Source organism: Haliotis asinina, chromosome 1 (genome assembly GCF_037392515.1).
Source record: "Haliotis asinina isolate JCU_RB_2024 chromosome 1, JCU_Hal_asi_v2, whole genome shotgun sequence".
NCBI lineage: Eukaryota > Metazoa > Mollusca > Gastropoda > Lepetellida > Haliotidae > Haliotis > Haliotis asinina.
Genome location: NC_090280.1, coordinates 29,834,584 through 29,859,248, shown reverse-complemented (window position 1 = coordinate 29,859,248; position 24,665 = coordinate 29,834,584). Strand labels below are relative to the sequence as shown.

The 24,665-nt window shown below is 38.7% G+C and overlaps 1 protein-coding gene across 5 annotated transcripts in view; it reads left to right on the top strand.

The window, feature by feature from the left end:
- Positions 1–24,665, top strand: part of LOC137290267 (interference hedgehog-like) — a 262,516-nt gene that overhangs the window by 223,633 nt on the left and 14,218 nt on the right. For all 5 annotated transcript variants that reach the window (XM_067821075.1, XM_067821090.1, XM_067821056.1 and 2 more), the window contains 3 exons: positions 2,349–2,630; positions 7,615–7,767; positions 19,859–19,993. In XM_067821075.1, coding sequence (XP_067677176.1) covers positions 2,349–2,630; positions 7,615–7,767; positions 19,859–19,993 — 570 coding nt within the window. The remainder of the gene's footprint in view (positions 1–2,348; positions 2,631–7,614; positions 7,768–19,858; positions 19,994–24,665) is intronic.

Here is a 24,665-nt window from a genome sequence, read left to right as displayed (position 1 = left end):
CTTTTGAAATGTTTTTGGATTGTCAAAAGTCAAGGGGAATTCACTGGCAACAAAAGAACTCGAAATCCTTCTTCTTGCTTATTGTGTCCATGGGCGAGGAGAAGGTGATTGTGTGAGCCGTCCATTGGGGAATATTCCTCATAGAAGCAAGCACACGAGCCAAGAATTACACCATTTGTTAAGATGGGCCTACCGGTTGCTATGGTTACAATATAGACCACACGGAAGGCTGTCGCAACTTTTTTTGTAAAACGGTTTGTCTGAAAGGGGTTTCAAAATACGGAAATTCACGTTTACGCATCGGTTGAGTGAAAATCTTTTTTAATTGTGTGAATCTCTAATGCGGAGATCTTTGAGGTGAAGGTGATATAGAATCAAGCCAACAGGGTTTTCACGTGACTTGGCACGATTGTACGGCGGGACAAGTCTCCAATTAGCACGACAGCTCCTGGGAGAGGCAATCATCCCGGTGGCAAATTATCCCCCTTGATTTGTTGGCAAGTCCTTATTATTTCTGATAGGACGTTACTGTTTTGGAAATTGGGGGTTTTGACGTCCAGACTGGTGATTTTCTCCTGCCTGAGCACGGTTCACTGATGGGAATGAGTAAATCGTGGTTTTCTGTGTGCCCATGTTTGCATCTTGAAGGGGATAGATGGGAATGAATGGTGAAGAACTGTCCCGAAATCGGCCATTGTGTCAGTCGGTTTTAACATGGGAAGCTTTTGAGAGTTTGTCAGGCTGAAGTAATAATGTAGAAGACTGCTTGACTGAATCTTTTAAGAATTCCCTATTTTTGACAAGGCTCAGAAACTATTAGGGGAGATGGTTTGGATTTTGCACAAGCTGAATGCTTGGGTATGCGTGCAAGCAGTGTGAATGACTAGTGACCTGTGCCTGTTTTCACAGTCGGAAAAGCAAGAGGATATTGGGGAAAAAGGGAGCACTGTGTCTTTCAAAAAGGTCCCCAACTGTTCAGCTCATTGGATTCGTTGTTTGCCCTGTCATGAAGCCATTTGGTAAATACCATGGAGTTAGTTCAGGTTTACCTTCATGGAGGGAGTGAGTTTCTGACCTCATATAAGTCGCGAGGCGTCACATTTGACCAATCACCTTCCTTCATGTACTTGTAGTCCAGGACTTGTATTTCTTGCATTGTCATCTGTCAGTGGTCTCTGTTACAGAAAATGGAGAAATGTATTGCAGTATCTTTGTTACAGAAAATGGAGAAATGTATTGCACTATCTTTGTTGACCCTGTTGAAGTTGACATTTTCGGTAAACATTCTTCATGCTTGTTTCCTTGTATAAATCTGAGGCATATTTAACTTGTCAGTGCTTATTTTCAGTGACTATGTAAAAGTTTTGAAAATACATACGCAAACAAAAGAAAAATGCAGTACATGCATACATATAAAAGATTATACAAAATATCAAATATGTTATATTTGGGATTACAAATCTCTGTAGTGTATAGATTCCAGTACTTCTTTCAGTTGAGTTGAGTCTCTGATTCAAATCCCTGCTCTTTGAGTCAGGCACCTTGTTGTCTATTCTGCTCAACAGCATTTGTGTTATTGTCATTGCATATCTTTTCATATTGAGCGTTGGATTTCTGTGAAACAACCGCATGAAGTTGACAAGTCATTATGAAAAATATTGTCACTTGTAACGAACTTGACCACTTCCAAGGAATGTCTATCAGAGTTGTCACAATCAGTGGTCAGCAAAATTATTGGAAAGTAGCCATGAAGTATCAGTAACACTTGCTTGTCGGAAAAGGTGATTAACGGGATTGGGTGTTGGTTGTCTTGGTTTAAGTATGTCATATTATCCCAGCTGAGTAGATTCAAACTCATGATGCTGATCACCGGATTGTCTGGTCCAATTATATTCAGACTGTTGTCTAACATCTTGAATATTGCTGCTTAAAATATTCCAGTTTAAAACTAACTCACTCGCTGTTGGAGAGACCTTCAAGTAGCATAAATAGGCGAAATGTTTAGGTTGATAGGGCGAGTCTTCATATTTAGTTGGTTACACCTAGTGTTGATCTTCAGGGCAGTGGGATAGCGGGTGTTAATAGTGTTTGCTCATCATGACAAAAACCTGGGTTCAATTCCCATCTAGGGTGCTATGTGGTTGAACACGCAACCTGCTAACCAAAATATTCAGAAGGTTGGATTATGAATCTGAAAATGTATGATGGAGTTGGTTTAAATTGAAACCGTCCAGATTAAAAGGGTTTCACTGTATGTAGATGTTATGACAGAGCAAATAGGTTTTAGTCTTTTTCAATCGTGATTATAGTGTTTATGTTTTATTTATTTGTTTCATTTTGTCTTCCAGATGCAGTGCCTGCATTTCTGAGAGAGCCGAAGACTTCTGTGATTTCCCATCATGCCAAAGTGACGATATATTGTGAGGTGACGCCTCCAAATGCCACAGTAAAATGGCTGTTTAACAGCAAGCAGCTGAAACAGGAAGACCACGATGGATTAGAGTTCAGAGGAGACAACTTATATTTTAAAAATTTTCAATACTCATCAAATGAAGGCACATACCAGTGTGTGGTGTCAACTGCTGCCGGTGCCGTCATCAGCGACCCGCTCATCATACTCAAACCTCCAGGTGAGTTCACGAGTTGCATACTACCAGATGCATTAACAGCAATTCATTGAGTACTTGCTTTACCAGTTGATCAGTTCAACACATACCTGTATTTATACGGCTCAGTTTAAGAGATGTTAACCTACTTGCACCAAGTGCAACCGGAGATAAAAACCTAGTTGCACCACGCAAATTCCAGATGCATAGTTTTACTGCAATATGTAATGAAAGAAATATGCTTTTGAATTATTTAGATGTTTTATTCAGAAGTTTACCCACTTGAAAATTGACGTGCACCTTGGAGCAGGTTAGGCAAATAACTAGGTTGCACATTGTAACATTGGATTGCACCAGTTCAAGTAACAAAGCACTTAATCGAGCCCTGATTTATGTACAATTTGATGTCTTTGAACATACACTCTGATAATAAGGAGCACCTGTCATACTGTCACATACCCCATGGAGGCATGGCAGAAATTGTCCTAGCGTTAGGGAATGGTTATAGAAGTAGATCACACGGGTAAGTAATCGTCAACTAAATATCGATTATTTAACAAAAAAGTGTTGGAAAAGTAACGACATGCGAACCTGAAAAAAAGACATTTGGAGAGACTGTTATACATTACTTCATGGATTATGAACAAAACCAGAGGTCTGTCCATAATTTAGAAGCAGCCATGAGTAAAAATTTATTAACATATTTTTGATGATGGAATTTCCTTTCACAAAGAAGGCTGATTCACTTAGCATGATTTTCTTAGTATTAGAGCATGTACAAAGTAACTTTTCATGAGAGCTTGAACAAAGAAAGCTGAATCTCTCAGTCTGAGAGCACACGCAAAGCAAGCTGACCCTCTTGGTGTGAGATCAGACACAAAGAAAGCTGACTCTCTTAGCGTAAATGCTTACAGAAAGAAAGTTGATTCTCTTAACATGAAAGCATACAGAAAGAAACTGACTCTATTAGCATAAGAGTTTGCACAAAGAAAACTGACTCTCTTAGCGTAAGAGCTTACACAAAGAAAACTGACTCACTTCCCGTAAGAGCTTACACAAAGAAAGCTGACTCTCTTAGCATAAGAGCTTACACAAAGAAAACTGACTCTCTTAGCATCATGCTTTGGCACTCTTTAAGCCATCATTCTGAGCAGGAAGTTCTTTCTTCATTCTTCCAGAACATGTATTTGAACAGATCTTAATGGACTTGCACCAGACTCGAGAAGTTTATCACTTTTTCCTTTGCCTGTAAACAAAGGTTAAAGTTTATTGATGTGATGAGCTGTCAGCAGAATTTAATTATTTTTCCATGTTAAGAGCTGCATTTGAAAGAGTAGCCCTAAGTGAGGATGTTTATAAATGATCTTTTACCCCAAAAGCATATCTTTAAGTGAGCACGCTGCTTAAAGAGAGATGCTATCACAGTACAAATCATGCTTTCATACATAAATCATTTTTTATTATTTAAAAAGATATCACCAAAACATGTTCTGTAAAAATATGTGCAATCCATTTTTATTGTTAACTCAACATGGGCGTGGATTAGCATCAGATGGCCACTCAGTGTCGTTAGGTCATCAAATGCTGAGTAAGTGAGTTTAGTTTTATGGCACTTTTAACAATTCTTCAGCAATATCACTGTTGGGAACCCCAACCTGGGTTTCACGTGTTGTACCCATGTTGGGATTATCAACCCATTGTCTTCACAGCATGATGAGAGAACACTTAACCCAAGAGGCAAACCTTCTGCCCCATCACATCCTGCTTATGTTTTGAAATGGATTGGTCAGCATCGCCAAGAGACAGAGTGAATCTGCAGAATAAATAAACATCACTGATTTTTTATGCAAGAAAACTTTAACTAATCCATTCATATCACAATGGTTGATTCCCCACATGGGTACAATGTGTGCAGTCCGTTTCTGGTGTCACCCGCTGTGATATTGCTTGAATATTACTGAAAGCGGCACAAGACTAAACTCTCTCACTCAATATGGCAATGGATGTTGTGAGTGAGTCTAGCTTCAGACTGTTTTTTAGAAATATTCCAGCAATATTAACGCGAATGGATGCAAAACAAATTGATCTGACACGTAAATGCTTTTTCTTTCTTTCAAATAAAAAACTGAAGTAAAAAGTGTATACTGGTTTAAAAATTGGATATGGATTAAGAACTGGGTGGGTCAATTATTACTGTTTTTCCATTTGTTTCACCCAGCGCTTTGCACAAAGGTAGGTGTAAAAGCCCAATAAATGCTAGTGTTGCTTCATATTATCACAAAGAAAGATGGCCTGAAAATCAGCTCCATGAAACTAATACCACATACAGTTACAGAATACATCGGTCTCATCCTGAGTGTAAAGGCAAAAAACCTTAGCTTTGACACTAATGAGAACGTTCTGTCAAAATTGGAAACATCTCCCAAGTAAAGATCCCATGCAGTCGACTGTCCCGGAGGCGAGAAGAACTGCTATTGGAATTAGGAAGGTTGTGGGTATACCCACATCAAAAACAAACTGCAGGCATAATCTGTTTTGAACTTCTCCTGAAACCTCAAACCGTAATTGAGCAAACATTTCCAGTTTGAGAAATGAGGATTATGGGTAGGTGTACCTATCATTGATTTTTCTTTCTGAATGTGAAGAGGTGGCATGACAAAACCTATGCATACAGGTTGATCTGGCAGCATGTTGTTCTAATGGCCTTCTTTTGAGATGATCAGCTTTAATGATTTGCTGTGGATGACTCCCAATGCAATGGCTGTTGGTTTAACCTACATTTGGGATGGAACTGGGAGATGATGATGGGAACGTGATGTCAACTCTGAACCCCCATGTGCAAGTTGTAAACAGAGGTCATGACCTTGTGGAAATATTTTCATAATTTGGTTTGGGAGACTTTATTATTTCAAAAATGACATAATTGACTTATTTCCTTGATAAAATATTATTTCTAGCTGCAATTTTAAGTGGGCACATTATGTTTATGTATTTGGGGATTTTTTGAACGGGATATATTGTTTTGAAACTTTCAGATGGTTTCTTGAAATTGTTATTGGTAGTTTTTTCTTTTTATGCTGCATTACATAATTTGGCTAAGGTGAAAAGTGTTGTTCTGAAAGACATAAAATGTAGCGTTATAAACCAGAGCTTAGTCATTGCATTGAGGTGAAAAGTTTTGTTCTGAAAGACATAAAATGTGGTGTTATTAGCCAGAGCTTAATCATTGCATATCCGACAAGGACTTGAAAATACACTTAGAACAGCCATTCAAAGGGAAGTAACACTATAAATGAGGTAACAGATGGCCACTGAAGAAGAAGTTCTACTTCAATTAAATTTGAATTAATTACACTGGACGTGTTAATGGAAAACAAAAGGATTAATATTTAACAATGTCTACAAAGAAAGCTAGACAGTTTCCAACCATATGAGGTAGATGTGCCATAAAGGATAGACATTAGGTGAGTTACCATGTTCTGACCTCAAGCAGATTCCAATACATGACCTGCGTGTAGCAAAACACCTTAAAAGAAGACTACCCTCTCCGTGATTATTTTCATGTTTAGATGCTAAATGTCCGCAGAAACAAACAGTTCGGAGCATTACAGGAACCCCCGAAAGGTCGGCAGGCAGTAAGATCATGGCTTCAGCAAGCTCGGCAGTGTAGATTATGTATATGTTTTGACACATTATGTGTAGAAATGTTCACTTACACCTGGTACCCACCTGGGATATTTCGGATTTAGGTAAACATGATCCGTCCAGGTTTGGGGCAGGGAGAGGAAGGGTGGAGAGAAGAAAGCCGACATCACTCCACCTGCTTTCGCTGGCCAAATCCCCCTTCTGGCTTCAAGATGGCACCGATCTGTGTAGATATTCCCGCTATGCGAGCTTATAATGTATTTATTTAACAACATTTTGTACTTGTTTTTTGGGGTTATTCTTAACATTGTGTTTCCGTATTACTGTAAGGCTGAGCTAACGGAGACATATAGCCCCCACATGTACAAGAGGCCTTTGCTGATGGGGTCTTGGAGTACAGGCAGTTAACCATAGGATGCGGGCTTGAAAAGGGAAAAAATGGCTGTCCTGGCAACCGTGCAGTAAAAACATTAAGGCCATGGGCTTGTATTGAATTTCGCTTTCTTCAACACACCAGGGGTATTAAAAACTGCTTATGTGTTCTGTAACAAGCTGAATGAAATAGAGGCACAGTTTATTGTGTTAGATTCGAGTGAGGAACCACAGTGTATTTTCTCTGTGTACACTGTCAAGTTTTTGTTCTAGTAGAGTTGTCTGCCCCTGGTAATGACAATTTAAGATAGTGTTATTAAAGACGCAGTGCAGAAAGAAAGATTTGGTGTAGACGGGGCGTCAATTTTGTTACACTTTTGAGATAACTTGGTAGCTGGTCATAACATTTGGTGATTCCCTGTGAGAGTTTTTTACGCCAGTTTATCCATATACCAAAATGACCATGTAAGACACAGAATTGGGCTTCAGACATTGTAGCCAAGTTGGAAGTCAAACCTGTAACCAGGTGGACCCACAAGTCCATGTCCTGTGAGAATTTGGAAGACTAGGTTTTATGGAGTGTAGAATTAAAGTCCTTTTTCAAGATAATATATACGTTGCCAAGGTAAGTGACCATCATCAATGAATATTTCATAAAATAAAAATCTTAACTCAGAAACGTTGTCAGGTAGATTTACCTTTACCCAAGGTATATATTCTCTGGGAGAGTCTAGTGGTTAAGGTGTTCGCTCACCACCCGAAAACCTGGGTACAATCCTCCAAAGGGGTACAGGGTGTGAAGCCTATTTCAGGTGTGCATTGCAGTAATATTGCTAAAAGTGATGTAAAACTTACTCCCTCACTCACTCTGAGCTGAGAGGTCACTATGGTGATATGTGTGATATCATCATGATGGTATATCATATCAGCTCTGATATATGGTGTGTGATAAGACATAAGTCTTTAACATCATGTAACTCATTTCTTTCAGACTCGGACTCCTTCCAGGTCAAACCAGTCCTGACTGTCACTGCTTTTGAAAATGGGATGGTCGTCATTCCTTGTTATCCCCCAGTCGATGTTCCCAACCCCCCTAAAGTTTACCTCCAAGACAGCAGTGGCACCCATCTGAACAACTCTACAGGTATGTGACTTGCTTCTTTCCCTTGGGCTTGCCAGGATCTGATGTATGGGATAATGTTGCAGGGTTTCTCCTGGATGTGGTCATTGGTTGTAGCTGTGTGCTTCAGTATCTCATGATTTAGCTGATGTGGTGGCCACTGCATTACAATACCAGCACTGACTGTCATGTCTGCTGTCTACAGGCCTTGACAAGACCTGCACTGACTGTCATGTCTGCTGTCTACAGGCCTTGACAAGACCTGCACTGACTGTCACATTTGCGGTCTACAGGCTATGACAAGACCTGCACTGACTGTCATGTCTGCTGTCTACAGGCCTTGACAAGACCTGCACTGACTGTCACATTTGCGGTCTACAGGCTATGACAAGACCTGCACTGACTGTCATGTCTGCTGTCTACCAAGCTGTGGCAAGACCTGCACTGTTATGTTGGCTGTCTACAGGCCATGACAAGACCTGCACTATTTGTAATGTCTACCAGGCCGTGACCTGCACTGTCATGTCTAACAAGCAGGGACTAGGTACTGGAGTGAGAGTGACTAAGACCAGACCTTTTCCCTGCACTATAGATTGCAAAACAGATTGCATGTTTTTGATGGAACGCTTAGCAAGATTTTGACTTCACTTATTGCCCCAGAGATCAAAAACAGATTTTTAAGTTGGGCACAGATTGAATGTCTGATAGCAGCTCCTTAGCGCATGAAAGATATTGGGGCAAGGCTTTATGGGATGTGATCACACAGTCAGCAGCTGAACAATCTGGGGATTTGCAGGTTTGGAGGATAGGTTGAAATGTCAGAAGGGGATTTGCAGTTTTGAGCAAGTTGTCAGTTATGAAATTATTTTGAGATGTCTCGTGAAGACATCCAATAATGGTTTGAAGAAACTTTATGGATGGAGGGTCAGATTAAACATATGGGAAACACTGAGGATGAGAGACATACAGCAGATATTTTGATACAAAGTCTCAAGCACCTGTTCTCTGAGTCCAACTCCTCCCCCATTCCATCTGTGAACTTCCCACATTTTTTGTCTCCACCCCTTTCCTCACCTCCTTCAGATTTTCTCTTTTCTCTGCCAACCACGATTCCATACCCACTTACACAAATTACACTACATATTCATATCCACATTCTCTGATCCCACCCTTTTCCCATCTCTCCTAGGATGTTCTCCTGATATATGTACACTTGCTCTTTCCATCTCACCAATTTTGCAACACCCTTATTTACTTCCCACATGACATCCACCAAACCATTCTGATCCCTCCCATTTCCCAACCTCCTAGGAAGTTCTTCCCCTTGCTGTCCCAATCTCACTTTTTTCCAAACCCCCTTTCGAGATTTCCAGTATATCGACCACCAACCATTCTGTTCCCTTCCAGTTCAACACCATCTTCTAGGGAGTTCTTCCCCTTTATGCCTGTTCTCCCAATCTCAGAGTTTTCCAAACCCCCTTTCCAGATTTCTGGTATATCAGCCACCACACTGTTCTGATCCCTCCCATTTCAACACCACCTTCTAGGAAGTTCTTCCTTTTATACTTACTACCCAAATCTACCCTTTTCCAAACTGTCCCACATTTCAACCACTAAACCATTATGTTCTAACCTTTTCCCAACCTCCCTCTAGGTGCTCTACTCTTTTATGCTTTCTCTGTCCAATCCCCCTACAGATGTCCCATATAGCATCCACCAAGCCATTCCATTCCACCCCATCTTCCACCTCCTTTGGATTCCCCTCTCTCTCATACCTGTCTTCCCCGACCTATCCCGCTCCTGCTTGTATGTATTCACTGGAAGTCACTCATCCTCCTTGAATTTTGAAGTGGTTCCTACATAGATAACACTGATTTATGGACTGCACTTCACAAACTATAAGCCCCTAACATGTGTTTTTATTTACAACATCACTATTCAATGTAAATAGTCCTTGAAGCATGTCGTGTTGTATAAATAATGATATCACATAGTTATAGAAGTTCTCTTGGTGCTTGTGTCTTGGAGAGGAAACAAGCGACTTGTTTTACCATGTGCCAGTACTTATTGTATACATATTGACAGTATACTCTCACCAGGAAGCCATGCTGGATGCGTTCTGGAGAAACTATCACCATTTTAACAGTTTTAGTTCAATGTGAATATAATGGCTGGACAATGTTGATGATAATATAATTACATCTATCCAAGCAAAGTGAAGTGTAACTGATAGATTTGGAAGTAGACATGCATTATAAACCATGGACACTCAAACGCAGGGTTTCCCAAGCTCAGACTGACGAGTTATCTCCCTTTCATTGTTTTCTCTGTAATGAAGACAAGAGATTATGACACAAAAGTAGAACCTACAATTTGTGATCAAAATAAGTTGTCTTTGTTGTGTTCATGGCTCTTTCAGTTGGGTCTGTGAAACGTATGTTGTCATAATATTTCAGTAACTATGAGTTTCCATCGCAACACTGAATAGATGTTTTAGTGATCAGAAACATTGTGGTTAGAACAGGTTACCTGATTGTGTCAGCTGATTGTGTTACATGATTGTGTTACATGATTTCTCTCATGAGAATCCCTAAGTGCAATGCCTCATATGAAGAAATTGATATGTAAGGGATTTTGACTTTTTCAGTTAAATATCTTGTGTATAAATAATGGTTCCTTTTCTTGAAAATCTTAAATTCTGTTTGATATTTCCCTCTTTAAAACCAATAAACATTCGAATGTCGCAGACAGGCCACTAGCCAACCAGGGGTGGACTTCATCCACCAGATCTGTTTGCATTTCAAGTATTCAATCTCTTTGGGAACAACCATCAGTCCCAGCAGGTGGATGTGTTCCACAAACAAGAAACTTATTCTTGTCAGTTGTTCCATCTCTTTGACAACAACTGTTAATACCTCCCATCCAAGGTGATGATCTGATCTCATCCTCAAGCAGATACTTTGTTCTTTTCAAATATTCCATCCCGTTGACAACAACTGTTAATACCGTCAATCTCACTTCAACGTGTGATCTCATCCCCAGGCAAACAACTTTGTTGTTTTCAAATATTCCATCCCATTTACGACAACTGTTAATCCTTCCGATCCGAGGTGATGATCTGATCTCATCCACAAACAAGAAACATTTCTGTTTTCAAATACGCCAGTGTTTCCAGTACAGCGATGTGGCTTTAACAGAGATGAAGCACTAGAAGAACCTTATGATATTCTTTTAATTATGTACCGAACGAAGCAAGAAAGAGGATAGGAAACCGAATCCCTCCCGTTCCTGATGAAAACATGTGGGCTTGTGCATGGGTAATGAGCCAAAACCTCGCCCAACACTTAAAACATGGAAGCTAGTATCAGCAAGCTGAAAATCCCCACGCTCTTCGCATCCAGAGCCATCATGTTTGGCTGAAGGGGAAACTGAAGTTAAAACCTATGACCCAGAAATATGATTTTCATATTTAGTGCTTTGGGATTACATAGTCTCCGGCTCCACAGTGTTTGGTGATGGATGACAAATCTGCCTACTTCTGTGTGTTGCCATCTGTTTGTGGGCCTTGATGTGCGCATCTATCATGGAAAGGGGGCACGAAAAAAACAACCTACAGATGGTTCAGCGCTAGTTATTTTTTAAAGATTAATTTCTTGATGAGAATTTTCGTAAGTTCATTATGAGCGCAAAATTAGTTTGGGTGTATTTTGTTTCATAATGAAAATGCCCTGGTTAGGTTCAAGTCTTCTTATCTAGTTTGTGACTGTTTAGATATGAACTAGGATGCTCCAGCTACAGTAGTGCCCTTTTCGGTTTTTGAGTAAGTATGGTTGTGCTCCAGCACATTTTATCAGTATTCCACAGGGGTTCAAAAATCCCATCGCCCAACACCAGGGACAAGTGAGTTTTTATTTTGGGCAATCAAATAATGGTATCTATACACGCTGACCCATACACAAAATGAATGAGTCTTCGATTCTGGTTAGTGCATGACCACAACGGTCTTCAAGACTCCAGAGAATGAGTTGAAATTGAATCCAGATCAGGTGTACAAATTTGGCACTTCAAAACTAACTCAGCTGTTACTAAGGTTTGCTCTTGGATTCGTTTTCTTATTTTTATATTTTGCTTTTAATTTTTTATTTTACTTTTAGATGTGATTATTTTATTCCTGGAAGTAAATTTAAGTCTGTATGGCCCCTTGGGTCTGTGTTTGTGGCTGATGTATTTTCCAGGTATTATCCCTTTGGCCATGATTGGAGTGAGTGAGTAAGTATAGTTTTCCCGCCTCTTTTAGCAATATTCCAGCATTATCATGGTGGGGAGATACCAGAAAGGGCATGAATGAAGCCAGGATGATTTAGTTCTTTAACAATACTTTCAAAGGTCAGATGTTCACTTGAGTCAAATTAAACTAACGGTTATTCATGCACGATTTAAGGGCTTTAGCATTGCAGGAAGGACAAGGCACCAGCAAAAATAATGTGTTGCAGGGACTATGAGACAGACTAGAGTCAAATCAGTTTGACATTTTGTTTTTTTTCCTTGTTTTGGGGTGTTTGAAAGTTTATTAATATGTGGTTTTCAACATCTTCTGAAAACATGTTGTTGCAAAATTGTATTGATTGGAGTATCTAGTAGACCAGGCTATTAAAGGACATGGTGTAAAGGATACAAGATATTTTTGTACAACCATTCTATGTAGACACAGTGACAATGTTCTATAAACTCCATAAACTAGGTATATAATAGATAAGAGTAACAATACACAAATATAAATGTGTATGATCACCAAGGCCAATATGGAGATCTTCTAGATTTGTTTGAAGTTAAAAATATGGTGACAGATTATTTCTGTGTCATCTGGTTTATTATTTGTAAACAGGAGGCGAAATTGTTCTGAGGTGCAAGGCTTTCAACGTAACTAATTTGAGAGTGAAGGAAATCAAACAAGGACTGTCTTAAGTATGAATGTTCATACTCTGTCATACAGATCCTGAAGCACTATGGCCAATATTTCCATGCAAGTGTAGAAAATGTGTCAAGTTTTGATTTCCACAGGCTCAGGAGAGATTCAGGGATCCTTTTCACTATATTTTATTTTTTGCACTATGTGTTTTTCCTTACAAGATGTCATTTCAGTGACTATTGGTAGTTAATACTCTTGGTTCTTCATCCTCTTGGACTGAGCATTGGTCACAGAGATGGTCCTCCAAGGTTGTTGGATCTGTATGCTTAAATCTACTGGTTCCTGGTAGCCTGGATAAGTTCTCAGCAAAATGCTTTTCTTAGAAACACATACAAAACCCAAAAACTTCTTCAAATACAACTTTTGTGATATATTTTACAAAGTATTCACTAAACGTTTGACTTGACTTCAGTAGAAACATCATATTGGACATTTACCAAGATTTAAAGCTAACTCAGTTTCGTCTTATTTCTCTGTTTTCCATCAAACACATTAAAACACAACATAACCCAGACTTCCAAACCCCAGCTCTTCATGCTTTCTGATTGGTTAGCCGGCAGCTGATTGACAGGCAGGGGTTTGCCTGTGAAGGTATTTCCCTATCAACTAGCTATCACCAATTTTGCCAAGAAACTTGATCTGACAGTCATGCATGAGTCGGTGGAGGGTTAGAAGTTGAAAGATGATGAAACGGGATCCCCTATACTTGCAAAGATCCTGCTTGCAGCATTACAACATACTAGTACACTACTATCTCAGTGGCTTAATCGCTTTAAGTCCCTCTCAGTAAAAAAACTGGGCTTTTCTACACCTGAGTGAGAAATCCTATCTATCTCAACTGGTTTCAACAGAAATGTGTTTAAGGTTGGAGGTTATCCAGGGATATGTATCTTTAGTCACTGAGAGAACATTTTCTGAATTGTTGTCATTGTTTGTTTTTAGTGAGAAATATCAATGTTTCATTTGTAATTTTTTTCACTCTCATGAAATATTCTAGATGGTGATTCTAAGGAATTGTATGGGTTAATATTTGGTTAAGTTAAATGAAAATATGTTGATATTCTTTAAAAGAATGCAGGCAATACCTGGGATGATTTTATTAAGTTGGTTGACATCCAGGTAAATAATATTTGTTCTGAGATTTACCAGTAACAGATTCCTTCCTCTGTGGCTTTTTTGTCTATCACTTATCTGTTGAAACTCTTCTAGAACAATATCAGTAAGTGGTGGTTTTCTTGACATTTTTTAAGAAAACAAATACTGATTGAAAAACAATTCAAAATGTGAGCCAAACACAACTGTTTTAGTAAAATATCAGTTACTTTGGAAGGAGTTTGTTTTTTAAGAGTAGGTAATTGATTGTGGCTTATCTTTCCCTATCTGTTTCACTCAGCCAAAGCAGCTGATGGCAGTTGACAGCATGGAAAAAAAAGGTTTGCAGAATCTCTGGGATTTCTCACCCAGTTAAAGGGAGGTAACTCAGTCTCCCTATGTTGCCTGGAAATCATAGTCTTCGATTGTTTAATGCATGTCAACTTACATTTTTGATTGTCAAGACTTTGTTTTGAATCTACAGAGGTGTCTGTCCAGCTGATAGATGTTAATATGGATAGAATCTGTGTGGACAGACGGATGGATAGAAAGAAGGATGGATAGATGTCATCCTCCGAAGATATTGATGTAGATGTACTTGTTCTATTACAGTCATCAGTCATATTTCATACTGCATAGACATTTCTCAAATAAAGATATGAAACAGCTGCAGTGCATTTCCTCAATATGATTACATCATTTTAGCATTGTGACTGAAGATTCTGGCCAGACTTGATCTCTAGCAAACCATGTTTGTCGAAAGTGGTGACGGGTGGTATCAGATGGGTTATCTTCCATGATTCGGTTGATGCATACTTGTGAGATACAGAGTGTAAAGACAATGTCTTTAGAATAAGATGTCCTTGAAACAAGATGGCTGTCTTTACTTAACGTGAGACGAGGAAACTATAAAACAATTGTCCTTAGAACATGATAGAGTTTGAACTTTCTGTCCTTAGAATGAGATAAAAGGTTTTTGTAGATCTGTAAATTAGCCTGTAATAAAACTATAGAGGGTGGACAGAAACATTTGCTTTGCTCAGTTGGAAACCATGCAGAGATGATGGGTGAAAATCTCCACAGACTGGAAAGACTGATGCCAGAGGGGAAGAGAAACATTGGCTAGGTCGGACAATCACCAAGACAAACTGACAAGTCAGACATACCAGAAACAAACACCAGTATCACAAATCAAAACAAATTATGTCATGTCAGTTACCATGGAAACCAGCCCTGAATTCCTATGGAATCTCCAGCAGAATGAATGGCCACTCAGATTGTTGATGACAGTCATAAAGGATGGAGTTTCCATTCCCACTTTTTAATCAGTCTATTCAGGTTTTGTTGCAAGTCTCATCTGACTTTTTGATCAGCTTCTGAAGAGAGGAGCCTTCTGATTGGTTGGAGACAACTTCCTGTGGTTCTGCAAGTGTAAACAGCCCCTTAAGCTTGTCAGTAATTTGTAGTAGGAGTTTAAATATGTGGATAAGAATTTTATGTTGTTTGATGGGGAGGCGATCTCTTCTGTTTATTTAGCCTCTTAGAAAGATCTCATAACTGTCAGATAGTCTCCAAAGACCGGTTTAATAGTCTCCAAAGACCGGTTTAAGCTTCCAAAGCAGAACCCCAGTGCAGTCAACCATCTGTAAAATAATACTTTGGAATGGTAGGACATTGAACACATTGAAGTAATTAAATATTAACCATCCTGATATTTCACCAATATATCTTATTACATTTTTGTTACTTTCAAATAGACCCAGTTTCCTGTGTTTCAGGTATATGTGGCTCCAGATGAAAGCATTCTGGATCACAACTTCATTTTTCTTTGTGAATGACATTAATGGCTAGTATGTGCCTATTTCATTTGTATAATATACCATCTGAGACAAAATCTTGAATCTCATTCCTTTTCCATTCCATTCCATTCCATGTTTTGTCAGCACCTTTTGTCTAACAACTATTCTCTGAAATGACCATATTTTACAGAAAATAAAGGTTTTTGATGAAATTATAAATACAATGAAAAGGAGCCCTGAGACTTTCTTCATGTCCTGAAACAGTGGAAAAACTTGCCACATTTCCTAACCTTGCCAAGGCTTTCTTAGATATAGTTGCTTCAGGGTCTGTGTGACCAACTATCAGACTATCACCTTCTGCCCTATTATATATGCATTGTATTTTTCATTTATCAAAATGGTAAACATCTCACTCACACACTTAGAAACCTACACACACTTAGAATTTAGCAGCAAAAGGAGGAAAATGAGTATGACGATAGATTTGATAACATAATGTTTACACATGAATATCATGTATATATGTGAGTAGTACTCATGAATCCCTTTCTAGAGGAGTGCACTGAGTTTCAGTGAAATAACCCATGTGAAGTGCTGATTGATGGCAGATTGCTTTGGAATCTTGGAACTCTAATATCTGATAATCTGAGTACCATGAACAAGCAAGACATCATTTAGAAATAGTGCTGCATCATGAGAAGTGTTTTTTCCACTCATGAAAAGGATATTTCACACACGATCCCAGGACAACTTTTGGCAGCAGAGAAACTGCTTTATTGAAAACACTGGGAGATCCGAAATTTTCATTTTTGAAAAATTGAATATGTTACTCAGGCTCCTGTTTTTTGTCAGCTTCTAATTTTTCTCATCTCTCTTGGAGGCGGGTTTGTCAGAATCAGCCAAAATATCTCATCTAAATTCCAACCCTTGCCAGACTACCTTTGGAGTTGGACTTGGAGCCATGGGGAGAAGTTGACAATTGATAAATGGAGCTTTTATCAAGTGGAGCCCATTGCCAGGAGTCGGGAAACATACCGTGTTTCTAGTTGGTGGCAAGAGCATCATTCATCATAGTGGATGCCCACGTCTTTCATCAGTGAGTGCTTCTCAACAGATGCTGAAACATACTGCGTCTTTGTCTCCTGGCAGGAGAGTTCTTTAATGGGAGACAATCCATTTATCTCCCTTAATACATAGGCCTCTATCTTGAAAAATTCTTGGAAGAGTTATAATGGAGGTAGATATCGGTGAGCTTATCAGGGTCTTTAATACAGTGTCGGTCATGCTTGAATGGCGGGAAGTCGCGGTGTCAGGCTTAGGTTCTCAAATGGTTTCTTGATGTTCTGAAAAACACCTTTTGAAAAGAAGTCAGTTTAATTGTGGAATGGGGGCTTGCCGTGGGCTGACTGGGGTTCAGTCTTGGAGAGGAGAGGAGTAAATAGTGTCTGTTGTCTGTCTGAATGTGGTTAACAGTTTTCACCTTGTCCAGGTGTCTGTTGTCGGTCTGACTATGGTAAACAGTTTTCACCTTATCCTGGTGTCTGTCGTTGGTCTGACTGTGGTAAACAGTTTTCACTTTATCCTGGTGTCTGTTGTCGGTCTGACTGTGGTAAACAGTTTTCACCTTATCCTGGTATTTGTTGTCGGTCTGACTATGGTAGACAGTTTTCACCTTATCCTGTTGTTTGTAATTGGTCTGTGATAAACAGTTTTCACCTTCTCATGTTGTTCGTAGTTGATCTGACTGTGATTACCGGTTTTCACCGTGTCCTGATGTCTGGCTGGTGGGCTAGCCGAGTGGGTAAGGTGTCCACTCATCACATCGAAGGCCCAGGTTCAATTTCTCACATGGGTACAATGTGTGAAGCCCATTTCTGATGTTCCCTGCTGAGACATTGTGGTATATTGCTAAAAGCAGTGTAAAACCATACTCACTCCTGATGTCTGTGGATGGTTATCATATTCAACCGATGTTTCAAAGTTGAAAACAATTTCCACAGATTTTTAGGGTTTTGGGTGTTGTAGTATAGAAGTTGTTGAGAAATATGCTGAGGGAAACAAATCAGGAAAGACCACCTCCATGCCAGAGTTCATTTATCTGTTTCTCGCAGAACTGTTCAAAGCTGATGATGAAAACTGGAAAATATTTGTTTCTCTCAGCATACTTTGGAACACCTGGTGTCATCATGATAGAAATGCAGTGAAATGTGAGTGTAGGTATTCTATAAGACATGACTCATATTCATTTAGGACAGTTCCTTTTTGTATGACACAGATATACAAGTTGGAATACCTTTCAGGCTTCATGTAGCAAGTCCAAAATAGTCTTTGGAGGAACGGAGCTTTGTCTCCACGGTTTGATTGAGTTAAGTCGTATGCCATACTCAGCAACACTCCATCTGTGTGGTCTGTAAATAATCGGGTCTGGACCAGACAGTCCAGTGATCAACAGCGTGAGCATCAATATATGCACTTGGGAACCGGTGTCCACCAAGTCATCAAGCCTCACCACCCAATCCCACTTAGTCTTCTCTTACAACAAGCATGGGTTACTGAAGGTTTGAATGACCTTTTTGTTTTTATCATTCAGTATAGCTTTGGGTTGTATACTTAAAACAACATTAATATTACACACATGATGCAAATCATCATCATCTCTACTGAAAGACTTCCAGATTGAATATATCACATGTTTGGTATCGATTCATCCAGCTTCAGGGTTATTCTTTTTGACAAGACTTACTTAGTGTTGAGGATGGTTACGGCCATGTGTTCATCCCATCCCTGCTAAACCTGTGAAGATCTTAGCTAGAATTGATCTTCACTAATCCATGCTTGTCATGAGAGTCGAATAACAGGATCAGGTGGTCAGGCTCGCTGACTTGGTTGACATGTCATTGTATTTCAGTTGCATACATTGATGGTCATGTTGTTGATCACTGGGTTGTCAGGTCCAGTTTTGATCATTTTAAACCTGCCACCATATAATTGGAACATTGCTAAGTGTAGTGTGAAACAAATCTCACTCACTCCATCTCTGCTAAAGTCAAAGTGAAATGGGTACTTTTGTTTTCTAGTAATTAGACAAGACAAGAGATTGGAAATATTTGGAACTGTTTTGGGTGGAGTTGGTTTGGTTTACAAATATGTATCTCATCAGGTGCTGGTCATTACTTATGTGACAGGCATTCCCAGTGCCAGTGCTAATTAGAACGGCTTGCATCATCATAATGATTTACGAAGTGCAATTACCACGGTCTGCGTGCCATCCTCCATCATTGGTTCACGTCTGTGGGCAATGCTTCATAATCAAGCACATTTGAGCTGACAACCTTACTCCAATTTCCACAGACAAAGTCTGTCTGCATGTTTGCAGTATACCTTGGCCAAATGGTTCCGCTTCTTTTAGCTGGAGAGTGCTCTCACCAGCTGATGTCAACTGAGTTTTGAGAGTTACCTCCCCTTACAAGCGGATGTTGGCAACTGAGTGACAGAAGCAGATGGGCCTGTGTATGTTATAACTAATAGATCGGATCCCAGACACGATGCCTCTATAAATCATAGAGAAGGAGGAATTTGTACAATCAGGAATCACGGACAAATCGTCAGGGATCAGTAAAAATACCATAAATTCTAAGCAAATGGCACATTTTTAGTCAAGGGAGTGGGCAAAAACCATGGCAACGTGGTTCTGGAAATACCCAGATAATTATGATTTATGTGTGGTGTCAAGCTTTTTTCCTAATTTGATGAAGTGTGGTTTTATCTTTTGTTGTATTATTTGCTGACATTATGGTCAGTACAGATGTCTTCATCAGGGAATCGCTGGTCATGAAGCAAAACACTAGACTGACATCTGCTCTCTGACATGAACAGATATTACAGTAAAAACAGTTCCTGAACTATAATGGAAAGGAGGACAGAGACTTCCTTCATTTCCTGACACTGGTAATCTAGACCTGCCACATATTCTAGACTTGCATCGGGTCTCTTGGTCTCTCTCACAGTCTCTGAACCACATCATTTAACTAGCAATAATGAAGCAAGTCTAGATTTCTCCAGGTTCAGCTGAAACTCACTTGGGCTCCTTTCAGTTTGAAAGTTTGATTTGTTTTGTTTATTTGTTTATTTATTTGTCAAAAGTATATATTTGGGGACCACGTATCAGTCAAGGGATTCTTACATATGTATGTTTCAGGATATGCATGACAGACTAACAGAACCATAGCATGATGATGTGTTTCTTGTGTTCCAGATGCGTTGACTGTACTACCATCAGGGAGTGTGTTGATCAAGAATGTGCAGCAGACACACAGCGGACGTTACCAGTGCAAGACGAGCAAGCACTCTTCAACATTACAAGACATTGATCTCAGTGTGCAGACAAAAGGTGATTGTCATTGTTTTCTCATGAGTGAATGAATGAGTGAGTGAGTTGTCCAGTGATAGAGATAAACAAAATCAAGCAGTGTTCAATGTTCCTTTAATGGAGGTCCAGATTCTTTAACTCTGGCAGCTGAATTTAGTGTAGGATTATTAGCTGAAGAATTAAGGGTTTTTTCCTGAAATTTGAAGATATATTCTCTGGCACTCTTTCAAATTATCTGTCATCCATTCTTCTTCCATCAACCAACACTATCCATCTCTCTATCATCCATCATTCAATGTCTAACTATCATTCCTCAGTATAGAGCAAGGCAATTAAAGTTTTTAACCAGGGCAGTGTTAATGTCAAACAGTGTGTTTGTAAACACTTATCTAGCAAGTAAAGGTATTAATGTTTTACACCCTCATTGATAGAACTGTTGTGTATAGCAGTTTGATTGACACATGCCTTGCTGGCAACCTAATAGTCTGGTGTATCTCGTGCTATGGCGACACAAACAGATCCCCCTTGGAGGAGCTGGTTCTTAGCACTGGAAAGCCAGCTATGCATGACTTGTTTTCCACACACCTAGACTGAACCAGCCTCCACAGAAGCTGGATATTTTCTAGATCACTTTACAAAGTTTACCTTTTTCTAGCACTCTCTGAAGGAAATCCAGTAATACTGGAATATGTTTTCCCTTGAAGGATGTAATTTGTTTAAAGCCAAAATGGTTGAATTGTGACCTTGTGATGAACATAAAAGCCAAATTGTACCCTTTTTAGTTTTTAATTGATGAAGCAAGTTAATTTTCCTTTTCTGTTTCTTTGTGTACCATTCAAAAATTTAGGGAATATTGGAGTTACAAAATGCAAATGGTAAAGCAAAGGAAGAAACAGACGATGAAGAGAAATTAAGGGAAAATGTGAAGATATTTTCCATTCCTTTGGTAATGTTTCATCTATATGGATATTTATTACTTTTTCTCATGTGCTTTTGCATTGCCTAGTGGTATACTCACAAAGTGTCGTATCCCCTATGTTTTTGAATGGTATATTTGTATACCCTTGTGTAATGTGTGTTATACAATTTGGGACTAGCTTTAAGAAGATAGGTGTTTCTATTCCTGACAGTCTTTGGTGAGGAATATTATTTAGGCAGTAGCATTATTTGTAAGCTGTGCCATTAAAGGTGATATCTTCATTGTTTAATTCAAGGTCAGAAATGTTTAGCAAATCCGCCCCGGTTTGCAAGTTTAAGTGGCCGTGGTTTAATTAGAGCCTTGCACGAGAGAGCACCTTTTGATGGACTTATTTACGCTGCCATAAAGTATGAAATCTGAGACTAAATTAGACATCAGGTTTAACACACAAATTTTACCGTTGTCATTCTATTGTTAGGAATGATTTATTGGACAGCCAGATGTAGGGGTAATTGCCAGCTCAAACAGTCAGTGTGTATTGTAGTTTTTTATGTTTCAAGAATGTGAACAACTTGGAAAAAAGCAATTTTGAGTTTCCTGTTGTTCAGAATTCGTGGAAACTATTTAATTTATTCAATCTTTACTGGCATATCTAGTAAGTAACTAAACAACTTGTTGATTTAATATTTGGAAATATTTTGGCCTGCAGTTGGCAGTATCCCAGCTTTCTTATAACAGTGGTTGAAACAATGATCAAAACATCAGATAATAATTAGTTTATTATTTTAGCAATGATCAGCACATCAAATGATAATGTTTGTTTGAACAATGATCAACACTTTAGGTAATAATTAGTTTATTGTTTGAACAAAGATCAACTCTTCAGATAATGTTTGAGCAATGATCAACACTTGAGATGTTTATTGAAAAACAATCAGCACTTCAGATACAATTATTATTATCATTTGAGCTATGATCAACATATCAGGTGTTTATTGTTTAAGCAATGACCAACACAACAAATAATTATGTGGTTTAATGTTTGAACAATGATCAGTGATTCAGGTAATAATTATTTTATTGTTTGAGCAGTGTTCAACACCACTTTCGAATGATAGCGGGAAGTGCTCTTATTCTACGAGACCATGAAGATCATTCAGATACAACCGAAATTTTCACAATAGCTCTCTAGTACCTACTTCTGTCCACTAGTTAGACAGAACACTTTAGACATTTGGGGATAAGTTCAGTTTGAAAAATACTGAAACTTGAGTTTTCGACAACAAATAACGTAAATCTGCAGTTTGAAAAAAAGATACAACTCAAAGGCTCAATTTGATATTTTACTGAAATGTTAAACCAACAATTTGGAGAGGGTGTTAGCGTTGAGATGTTGGCTGGGCCTTGTTGGTAATTGGTGGTTACGAATATGTGTAGCAACAGGATTTACTGGCCTGTCTATTGTAAATCCAAGCTTTGCAGAAAATAGGAGTCTCACAGTTGAATATTGGAATGCACATCTTTGCTGCCAGTCTATCATTACCAACCAAAATATTCCAGTTTTTTTCTTTTTGTCTTCCTTAAATTAGTAAGCTTCATGACTCTTCTTGCCAGCAAATTTATCAAATAAGATTGATGGAGACAACTTTTTGTTGGTCTGAGATGTCTGATTGTGATGTGGAAATGTGCGTCTTATAACAGGACGCTGCAAGGAATTGTGGAAATTATGGGTGTTGTTACGGGTACAAGATTTCAGTGTAATTTTCACTCAGATTTATCTTCTCGTTTTAATTTGACAGTTCTTAGGTCACAGTGTTCAAAACCATTCATTTCCTTAGACTTAAAAGTTGGTGTGCGTCATTGTTCTGACTCCCTACAGAGTTCTAAGAAAGGATTTTTATTTAATTTCCGAAAACTCCTTTGTTGTTGAAAGGGATGTAATAAATTCTTCATATGGTTTAATGGTTCGAATTCAGATAATAAATCTAGGAAGTGTCTGAAAAAAGGTGTAAGAACTGTTTGATCATAAGACATAGAAGTTAATAAAATTTATTTTTACTGGATGGAAAGAAGTCTTCAAAAGGACGATTCATGCTCAAGTTGACTTAAAAATTTGTTTATATGGTCCTTTTAAACAAAACGGCAACACACACCTTTTTATTTATTTCATTGTCGCAAGTTTCGATTATTTACAGAATTTGTGTTGTTAAGTATCAAAATTGCCAGTTTACAAATTTTACTTGTAACATTTATGACCAATTAAAGTAGTCATATTAAAGTCCTTAAACACAACCATCATTTGTGGCCTTGGGTATATGCAATACTGTGTTCACGATTTAATGCAACTTACAGGGCATACTGAAAAGTAGAAACTTATATGGTAGCTTCATAGTGATACGTTCACACAAACATTTTACTTTGGAGAAATGTCACTTTGGCTGCAATTTCATTAATACACACAGCAAAATCGGAACAATCAGCGTGGTCCCACATAAAATACTATATTCACATTCATCGTGATGAAGTGGTTTCGAGGTGACCCACCTTTGTACTGGTAGGGGATCATAACATTCTCAAATTGTAAGCAGTTGTTAGGATAGTCCTATTTTTTGTGCTTGATTTATAGAAATGGTGGGAATAGACTCAATGATAGAGGAATATTCTCTGTATAAGGATTGTTAAGGATTAGAATGACAGCAGGGAAACATTTCTTCGCACAATTCACTATTCTACCACCGAGCTCAGATGTAGAATTCATCATTCGGCCAGCTTGCCTGTGTGTATTGTGTATGAAAAACTACTGTCAGTGGTAGGGCAATGTTATTTCATTTTCTCTTTGAGGCCGACCCTTGTGATCTCAGATACTGTTCCTTTCACAGAGGACAACTACTTTTATGTCAGCTCCACTGAAAGCAGTTCATTTGAAAAGTTTTTGTCAAAATGTGGTCTGGTGTAAGGATGAAATGGATATTCTTTTCTTTGACACTGCTAATGTGTTTTTATTATAGTTGATGTTGAAGAAATGTTTCAATGCTTGGTGTTAAGATTGTATAGGTTAGAGTTGGAGGTACAGTGTTCGTCCAAAGTTGCTTCACTTTCATGAAGATATACAATATTGGGTCTCCTCCTGATGGTCAGTTCTTCCATGATAGGAAGTGGGGTAGTTTAGTGGTTAAAGCATTCACTTGTCAAGCTGAAGACCTGGTTCAATTCCCCACATAACTACAATGTGTGAAGCTCATTTCTGGTCTTCCCAACCATGATATTGGTGGAATATTGCTGAAAGTGACATAAGACTAAACTGACTGACTCTTTTATGATACAAACTTGGATTCATTCACCTCCAAAACTTTGTTTAGATGGTGATATCTGAGTCACAGTCTCTCTTATAACTATAATCTTGGTCGTGACTAGTTCAACTTTGTTGTATCATCAGAATAAGAAGCAAGCTGTGTTAGTGAGTGGTTGTGTGGGTTAACAGTGATATACAACCCCATCCGCACCCTATCTTCTTCGCCTGGCTTAATAGGATCCAAGTAAAAAGTCTTTTCTTTTTCGAAGCTCGTTAAATAACAAGTTAATTGTAACATGTCACATCTTGGATTACACTTTCTTTGTAAAGTACAAATTCTAGCACATTTTGAGTTTGGTCCCATTTGGGATTCATACCCACACCCGTAAAGTCAGGCACTGAATTGCCAGCACACAAAATCAACTGCCTAACCTACTCAGCCACCCCTTTCTAAATGGCATTGTGTATTCAGAGTAATTGGT